The sequence below is a fragment of the Rutilus rutilus genome (genome assembly GCF_951802725.1).
Source record: "Rutilus rutilus genome assembly, chromosome: 12".
Lineage (NCBI taxonomy): Eukaryota > Metazoa > Chordata > Actinopteri > Cypriniformes > Leuciscidae > Rutilus > Rutilus rutilus.
In genome coordinates this window covers 32,091,818-32,101,331 of record NC_140217.1, presented here as the reverse complement: position 1 = coordinate 32,101,331, position 9,514 = coordinate 32,091,818, and the positions used below count along the sequence as shown (strand labels likewise).

The 9,514-nt window shown below is 36.6% G+C and overlaps 1 protein-coding gene across 1 annotated transcript in view; it reads left to right on the top strand.

The window, feature by feature from the left end:
• The first annotated feature begins 424 nt into the window (after positions 1–424).
• Positions 425–9,514, top strand: part of grm2a (glutamate receptor, metabotropic 2a) — a 33,568-nt gene continuing 24,478 nt past the window's right edge. The window contains exon 1 of the mRNA XM_084426371.1: positions 425–1,042. Within this exon, the coding sequence (XP_084282497.1) occupies positions 533–1,042 (510 nt within the window). The 5' untranslated portion in view covers positions 425–532. The remainder of the gene's footprint in view (positions 1,043–9,514) is intronic.

Genomic DNA, 9,514 nt, shown 5'->3' with positions numbered 1-9,514 from the left:
TTCTATTGTATTATTTATTTTATTTATTTTTTGTCCATATAATGTTTTGCAGAAAAAAGAAAGTCATATGAGGAATGACATGAGGGTGAGTAAATGATGACATATTTCTCATTTTTGGGTGGACAATTTCTTTAGGAAGAAAAACATGACAGATGAAAAAGTGCATAGGACAAATTAGATTTTTATTGTGGGATGTACATGCACCTACACTTATTCTTCACCCTAAGAAAACTGTTCTCGTTAAAAACAACTCCAAGGGCAATGGTAAATCACAGCAGTTGTTGTGTATTGCAGTGCAGCATCTAATGCTCTCTCTCTCTCTCTCTCTCTCTCTCTCTCTCTCTGTTTGATCCACAGATTCTGATCAAGCAGGAGATGGCGATGATGCTTGAGTTTGCCTACGATTGCTTACATGCACATTAAAGTGTCTGAAGTCTTCCCTTAGCACAGCTTGAGCACCATCCCTTTCCAACACATAAGAGGACAGAAGAAACAGGGATTGACCTGCAAAGCGCCTAGATCTTTGTGCACCATGGCTCAGAGGTCCACTCATTTCGGAGGTCACGGTCCCTCCTGGCCGCTTCATCTCACTCTACTGCTGCTTCTATTGGCCAGGACACCCCAGGCTTTGGCTATCCCAGGTTACAACACTGACATCACCAAGAAGGAGATCATAATCGAGGGGGATCTGGTGATTGGAGGCCTGTTTCCTGTTCATCAAAAGGGGGAGGGGGCTCAGGACTGTGGCCGTATCAATGCACAGAGAGGGATTCAGAGACTGGAGGCAATGCTGCTAGCCCTGGACGAGATCAATAAAGATGATCAGATTTTGCCCGGGGTAACGTTAGGTGCCCACATTTTAGACACTTGCTCCAAGGACACGTACGCACTGGAGCAGTCGCTTGAATTTGTGCGTGCTTCGCTAACGAAAGTGGACGATAGTGAGTACACATGCCCGGATGGATCCTACGCCATCCATGATGATGTTCCGCTCGCAATCTCTGGAGTGATTGGAGGCTCCTACAGTGATGTATCCATACAGGTACTGATCCCTGTCACCTATTTTAAAAATGTTTGTTCAGGTGTTTGTGTTTCCTTCCAGAAAAATGTCTTGATAATCAGATTATGTCATAAATATGCATGATGATTCATTTGCATGTATATTGTGTTTATCACACTGTGGCTGTCATTCAGCCATATGCACAAGCTCGCAGTATAGTTCAGTTAACCCTGTAGAGTCAACTGTAGCATATTTGATATGCAAATTTCTAAGGCTTCTCGAATATCAACACGATCAAAACTTTGCTAAAGATACTTTTTTGGAAAGTAAAAGGCCTTTTAGTATAATAAAAAAAAAAAAAGTCCACCTTTAGGTTGTGGTATATGTCTTTTTGCTGTAAAATCTTTACTGATTTATGAAATTAACGTAAGAATTAATGTAATATTGTTAGTTATATTTCAAGATGCATACTGGACTGAACTTCACTGAAGCAATTTAAGTTTACTTTATTGTCCATATATTATGTTAAAATGTGAAGCATCAAATAGGATACAGGCTTTTGAGGAACGTTTATAATAATGTCACTCCAAAAAATTGTTTACATTGTTATTCATTATGCCAATCTTTACAGGGTTTAGCAAGCAAAAATATATGATTGGGTAACTCAGATTTTAAGTCTGCAAGTTTTAGCAATGGCACTGAAAATATTTCCAAAAAAAGAACAATCGCGTATCTCTGAGCAACACACTGTGGTGTTTAATTCCTATGATTTGTTCAGTGTTTTGAACAAATAATTTCTCAACGAATCAGGATTTTTGAACAAATTAGTTGATTCAATGACTCATTCAAAGAGACAGTCAGTTGTATTGTTGCCAGATTAATCAGCATTATTGAGCAAATTGGCTGAATTAATCATCCAATGACTTACACATAAAGACAAGGGCTGGATCCGAAATGGCATACTTCCCTAGGCGACAAAAACAGTATGTGACAAAAAAAGTCGCAATTCACAGTACTCATAAAAGAGCAGGCAAAAAGTACCCGGATGACCTATTACTTCTGGCAAGATTCTGAAGTGTGCATATGAATGGCAGTGATACGACACAACTGACGCTGGTAGGTCACATTATAATGACATACTGTAATGGTGAATGTAGTAAGTCCGGATTACACTTATACTACACATTTATACTATACAGAACATACTTTTGTAGATTCCACAAAGTGAGTACCTACTCAAAATAAGTGCCTACTCAAAAGAGTATGTGATTTCAGATAAAGCCAGTCACTTGTTTCCTTCCTGAATGAATCAGTGTTTTGAAGGAATCGGTTAAATGAAAGATTCACTGACTCGCTCATATAGACAGTACCTTGCTGCCACCTACTGGCATAACAATGTAACTTGCGGAAAGAGTCACTGAAAAATCCCTAGCTGACAGTATTTATCTATATATTTTTTTCACTGTGAACATAACTAGGTATATTTAACAATCTCACTTCTGTGGTTCATACTGCAGCATTTAGTAAGACCAATTAGCAGTCTCTTAATGAGGAAAAAAATTGTGGTGGTGTCTGGCTACCTGTCATCCATATGCTCAACCCATCCAATTTGCCACCAACCATGTGGCGTTTCCTGACACTCCCTGGGATGTCAGAAGCAGACGTGCTGCAGATGTTAGCTTTAAGGAATCAAGACAGTGACAGCTTGATTACACTCTCCACAAATCTGCTGTCTGAAGATTTAAATATATTAAAACGAGAGTTAGAAAGATAATTAGAACAAAATATCTAATATGCATACAAATTGATTGACTTAATCAACATTCCTGCTTTATGAAAGTTCTTGCACTAATGAAGGTTCAGCTACACTCTATTGAGAATGAATCAGACTAGAAAGGCAGTTGTGCTATTAGATATTTACTGAATAAAAAACTGAATACTGCGCTATTATAAATCTGGCTCTTTACATGCTCTCAAAATGTGTCTTACACATTCATATCCATCAAACATTCTGACAGAATGCTACCTATCTTACCTTCAGGGATATTGTACTTTTTAATTTCATTTTATTTCTGTTTTATTTTCATTTTGTCCTTTCAGTGTGGTTCAGTTTTTGTTAGTTTCACAATTGCATGTTTAATGTTAAGTGTGTTAAAAAATGTGAAACCATTAAGAACGATAACTATAAAGATAATGATGCTAACTATATTAGCATCCAAACCAGCAGACGATATCTTTCAGCTTATTCTAAGCGCGTGCTTGTCAATGTTTTTATAGTTCATCAGCTGGATAAAATCATTCTGAAAGTAATTTCAATGATATCGTTTCTCTGTTACTTTTCTTAGTAATTGTACTAATTATTTTAAGTAAAACAAAAAAAATTGGTGGGAAAAAACGCATAGAGTTACACTTAAGGATGTAGCAGAATATCATATTGGGGTGAGCTCTTTTGACCCAGAACCACCCATAATACCCTTGTATTGTGGAGGTGACTTTTGCAGGGGCAAAAACAAGTCACATTTTCTTCTAAAAATGAATCTTGCTTTATTATTGTAACATTCTTAAAAAAATTGCTTTTGGTGTGACAGGTAATGAGGTGCTTATTAAGATCTATCTGCTGCAAATACCACTAGTACATTTGACAATTTAAGCCTAACTGAATTGAAATAACAAGTTAATTATTTATCCCCCCAACAGAAGAATGTTGGCTGATGAATGGAGGCTTTAAGTAACACATTGAAATCAGTGGCAGTCAGATACGTGCTGCGGTTGGCGTATATGAGTCACTCTGTGAGGTGGAAACAGAGACAGAGAAATGTGTTCATTCTTAAGGTTTCACGAGCATAATTACTGCAGTGCCCGCACAGGGACATGGAATGCATTAATAATGCAGAAAAAACAGACAAGGAGGAAGAGAGAGTTGAGTGTATGAAATTTTATTTTATCACTGTACAGAAATCCCCATCTTCTCCCTCTCGTTTCTACTCGAACTGTTGTTTCCTCTTTTTTTTATTTATTTTTTTATTATCTTCCTGTTTTTTGCATGTCAGGAATCTGTTGTGTGTCTCACGCGTATGTACACAGACACACACATGCACATTTTCTTTCCACTGCTGTAAAGGGACACTTTGGGCAGTGGTGGGAGATGTTTTCTGGAGGGCTAGTGTGAGCGAGACTCATCCAGCATCTCTCTTCTGAAGCATGTCACTGGGGAATCCCTGTTCCTGTGCCATTTTCCACCACTTAGAACCATCATTTCCTTTAAAGAAATATTTCCCCCCAAAATGAAAATTCTGTCATTTTCTTTATGCTGTGGGACACAGAATTTCTGAGCTGAAAAACAAAGCATACTGCATGAAATACATTTATTTAATTCTAAGTATACAACAAATACATTTACATATGTGACCCTGGACCACAAAACCAGTCACATGGGTATTTTTTATGATTACTTCATAATATGATTATATGATTATACATATAATCATATGTATGATTATAATAAATAAGCTTTCCATTGATGTATGGTTTGTTAGGATAGGACAATATTTGGCTGAGATACAACTATAACTAGAAAATCTGGAATCTGAGGGTGCAAAAAAAATCTAAACATTGAGAAAATCGCCTTTAAAGTTCTACATTTATGTTCGCGATTGTGCTGCATTCCCTCACAAAAATAAATGTTTTATATATTTGCGGTAGGAAATTTACAAAATATCTTCATAGAACATGATCTTGACTTAATATCCTAATGATTTTTGGCATAAAAGAAAAATCTATAATTTTGACCCATACAATGTATTGTTTGCTATTGCCACAAATATACCCGTGCGACTTATGACTGGTTTTGTGATCCAGGGTCACATATTTGTGTACTTAATAAAAATATCCTGCACTTGTACTTTTGGTATACTAAATCGGCATACTTAAAGTCTGCTAAATTAGAATAACTAATGTTATACGTACTGCACTTTAGTTATCCGAAAGTAGTCCTGACTGAGGTTCAACTAAGGAAATACTAATAAGAATATTTGATTGTGCTAAAATGGAACTATTGCAAGAATATTTTAGGTACACTTTAAATATCTTGCATTCAAAGACTGACATTATACAGAGATCATATAGTGAAATACAGAAGTACTTCAAATAAAGTTTAATTATATCATTAAGTCTCAAGCGATATGTCAGTAAATATGTTAATGGATTTGTACTATATTAAATAAATGTATTTCAAATGCATTTTGGTGTAGATTTTTTTTCACTTGGGCATATACCGTATTTTATATGCTTTATTCCATTGGTTTTCATGCCATACAATATCATTTTGTGAGGAAAATATGCACATTTTCAAACTCAGCAACAAGTACACTACCATTCAAAGTTTCGGAGTAATATTTTCGTTTTCTTTTAAATAAATGAATATATTTATTCAGCAAGGGTGCCTTATATTGATCAAAAGTGATAGTAAAGACATTTATAATGTTACAAAATATTTATTTCAAATAAATGCTGTTCTTTTGAACTTATTATTCATCAAAGAATCCTGAAAAAAGACCATGGTTTCCAAAAAAAAAAAAAAAAAAAAAACTGTTTTCAACATTCATAATAATAAGAAATGTTTCTTGAGCAGCAAATCATCTTATCAGAATGATTTCTTAAGGATCATGTGACACTGAAGACTGGAGTAATGTTGCTGAAACTTTTGCAATAAATTACATTTTTAAATATATTAAATATTAATATTACTGTTTTACTGTATTTTTGATCAAATAAATGCAGCCTTGGAGAGCAAAAGAAGTCTTACCAACCCCAAACTATTTAGTTAATATATATTTTTATAATATATAATATATATTACGTTTAATAAATGACAGATTGAGGACAAGGATGGAAGAACGCTTCATTCAGAATGCTGTGTTGAATTTCTTTGAATTGAATTCTTCTTCTTGACATTCCAAATTTCCTGTGCATTCCAATTCAGTTAAAACTCTGTCAAATGAATTGAAAGGGAGTCAATTTTGTGCGACGCTTGTTAACTATTTTCCTGCTTTTTATTCAGTATTACCTTCATTTTGCTCATTTGCGGGTTTTTGCCTTTAGACTTTGGGTTACGATGGGAGGGAATAAATATATATTATACTGTACATTCCCAAAATGCTCTTGAGTGCTTTCTCATGTCACACCATGAGCTGATAACTTTGCATCCATTCCTGCATTTTTAAGCTGTAATTTATGGCTGTGAAATGAGAGCAGGCTTATTAAGGTGAGACTTGCTTGACAGCAGTGTGAACTCACTGGTAGCTGCGTGGAGTCGACTGAAACAGACGGGGGGTTGCTTCCAGCTTTTAGAGGTTCTCATGTTAAGACTTCACTCTTCTTTATTGGCGTTCTCTCCTGTGGAGCGATAAGAATGGCGGACTTTGACAGCACAGATGCAAACCTAAGGAAGCTTTTAGGGCATGAGAGCGAGCAAGAGAGAGAGAGAGAGAGTCTGATGAACGAGATGTAATTTTGGTTGAGGTCGGTATTTGGGGCCTTTCTCATAAAAAGTGCATGTCCTTGCCTGGCAGCTATTTATGGAGTTGCTGTTCTAAAGTGTCTGCTCCAAAGCACAGCCCCAACACCTTAAATCTGAAACATATATCATTCGCTTGACAGTACATCAAAGCTGAAGGGATGTTGACTGGTTTACAACGCAATATGTGGTTGGTTCCACAGATATCACTCTAGAAATTTACATTCCTGCACAAAAAGCACAAGATGGCATGTAACTGAGACGTCTGCTGCTAAAAATATGCAGTAACTCCTGTTAATTACGGCCCATGAACATGCACTCAATTCATTAATGTGAATATTATGATGAGATGAGACTCTGTCACGCATCACTTATCCGAATTTCCTTCATGTCTTGTTCCACCTCGTGTTCTTCCTACTTGCGAAAGAAAGAAGTCGTCTTTTAGTGGTAGTCGAATCATAAGTCGTGGCTTTGTTTGTTGAGCTTTCTCTTGTTGAACTTCCTCAGATATCTTTTGTATCTTTCTTCAGTCTTTGCACTGAATTATTAATTGTTTGCATGAAATATTCTTGGCACTCATTTTAACACAGACCATTTTTCTTCACCCAATGCTTTTCCGCCAGTTTCAGATAACTGATTTAAACTTTAACAGAATCAGCCCGTCTACCAAAAATATGTTTTTAGAATATTTTGCTAACATTGAGTTATTTCGAAATGTTCTCTGAATGTTCAAAGCACACGATTTGGTCTTGTTTTGGTCATGTGTGTCTTGTCATGTGATTCCCTGTTTGTCATGTGTCTTGTCATTGGTTAATCGTCTGTTCATTGTTCACAGGTGTCCCTTGTCTTGTCATTAGTCTGTGTATTGAAGCCCTCATGTTTGCCGTGTGTCTTATTGTTTCCATGTCCATGTCTATGTCCATGTCCAGATTTTGAGTTTTTCATGCCACGCCATGTTTTTGCTTCATATTTAATCTTGTTTAATAAACTGCACTTGGCTTCTCTAATACTTGCCTTCAGTGGATCCTTACATTACAAATGGTTATGCAAACGTTAAGGGAAGATTTTATCATTTTGCAAACTTTGGGAGTGTTACTTTGGAATGCTCTCTGAATGTTCTGAAACAATGAGTAAGATTTAAAAAAAAACATTAGGGAACTTTTCATCTGACAGATTATATAACAGGCAGAAACATCTTTTAGAATATCATACATAGAGACTTGGGCTGGCCCGAAACCTCCTTAACGCTACGTCGTTCTTAAGTTACACCTTAAGCTGTACCTTATCGTTAATACGTGTTTCCCGAAACGTTCTAAGTTAAGGATACCTTCTGTAAGTCATACGTTCGGAAGGTTGGTCTGGACCACTCTTAGCTTTACCTTATCACTGTTGCAGGTCTATATGAATATAGTTCTGAAGTTTTGAAACACCCAGACAGTGTTCAATTAGGCAAATTCAAGTGTTTTCATGCAAAGAATAAAATTGTCATTACACTGATTGTTTTTAGAATTTGAATTATATTATTATATATATATATTATATTATTAATTTAATAAAAGAGTGCTTTTAAAGGCCAGTGAAAGCATAGGCTAACCTACTGTCAGTTAAGTCCTATTCGGACGCTAATTGTTTCTCATGGGCTCGTATTTTTAACATTTACAGGGGTAAGTCGGTGATTTTAGTGCTGTCCGAATCCATAATATCAGTGTTTTTTCCTCACCCAACCCGCGTAAAAATCCCTGACCAAATTAATACCTACTGTTTTTTGACAAACAGGTCGTGTGGTAATTTAATTGCTGTCTGAATCCACTTCTCTGAGTTTACAAGAAGAGATTCAAAATCCACTGTTTAAATCCTTTTTGATCACTGCCGAGCACCGTAGCCTACGTAAGATGTACACTTTTATTACTGAAATGCTGGAAAGTATTTACAAGAACAATATTTCATCGCAGCTCCACCTCAGTGAACAAAAATGGGAAAGAGAAGAAAGCACATAAAAATTTGAAATGCTAATAAATGCAATTTCAACTATTTCTGAAGTGCTTCTTTTATAAAGAACACCGCTTTCTCACATAAACAGCCCCTGCACGAGAGAATAATTGATTCTCGAGCCATCGATATCAACCAATTCAGCACCATCGTCACGGACAGCACCCGGTAACGTCGCACGTAATAAGGTATATCTTAAGCAGCTTCCTAAGGTATGGTTCGGGGAACACGACTAGAAATGGTATACCTTCAGTTAAGTTATACCTTAAGAGTCTTCGTAGCGCGCTAAGAGCCAACGTTATCGGGAAACCCAGCCTAAGGCTCAACTGATTTTGGGCTAGTATACCTACCAACCACCCAGAAACCCCTAGAAACCACCTAGCAAGGCCATAGCAACTAAAAAACACTTTTTGTGAACACCAACTGCATAGCAAACCAGCCACATAGAGTAGTTTTCCTGAATCTCTTTGTGTTGATCTCAAGGCTGTGAAAGCATTTCCCTGACAGCAGCGGTGAGAAAAGTCTGTTGTTTGAATCCTTAATGAATGTTCTGGCTTTAGCCCTGCTGGTAGGACAAAACACCTCTGGTGATATATACAACTGACCTCACCACCTTACTGTGATTTAGCTACTTTTTTTTCTACCAGGGATTGATACCGCCGGACAGAAGGCTTAACTTGAAAAACTCCCACCTTAACTTGGAAAACTCCCAAATTAACAACAATTTTCAATGTTCCTGCAATGCTCTGAATGATAGTCTTATAGAAGTTGACTTCCTCTCTGAGAAAATGCTCAGAGCTCCACGTTAATTGTTGATTGCCTGCGTTCTGTAATCGTACTGAGGAACATTTAGCCTCAGGAATAGCTAGTGATTAATTCATACTGGTAACTACAGCTCTATTCAGCTCGTCGAGTTCTTAGCTTTCTGTGACTAATAATGAAGCAGTATCCTGCACTAATGCTTACAGACTGACAACAGATAAATCAGCAAAGCAGTTCAGCAGCAATGA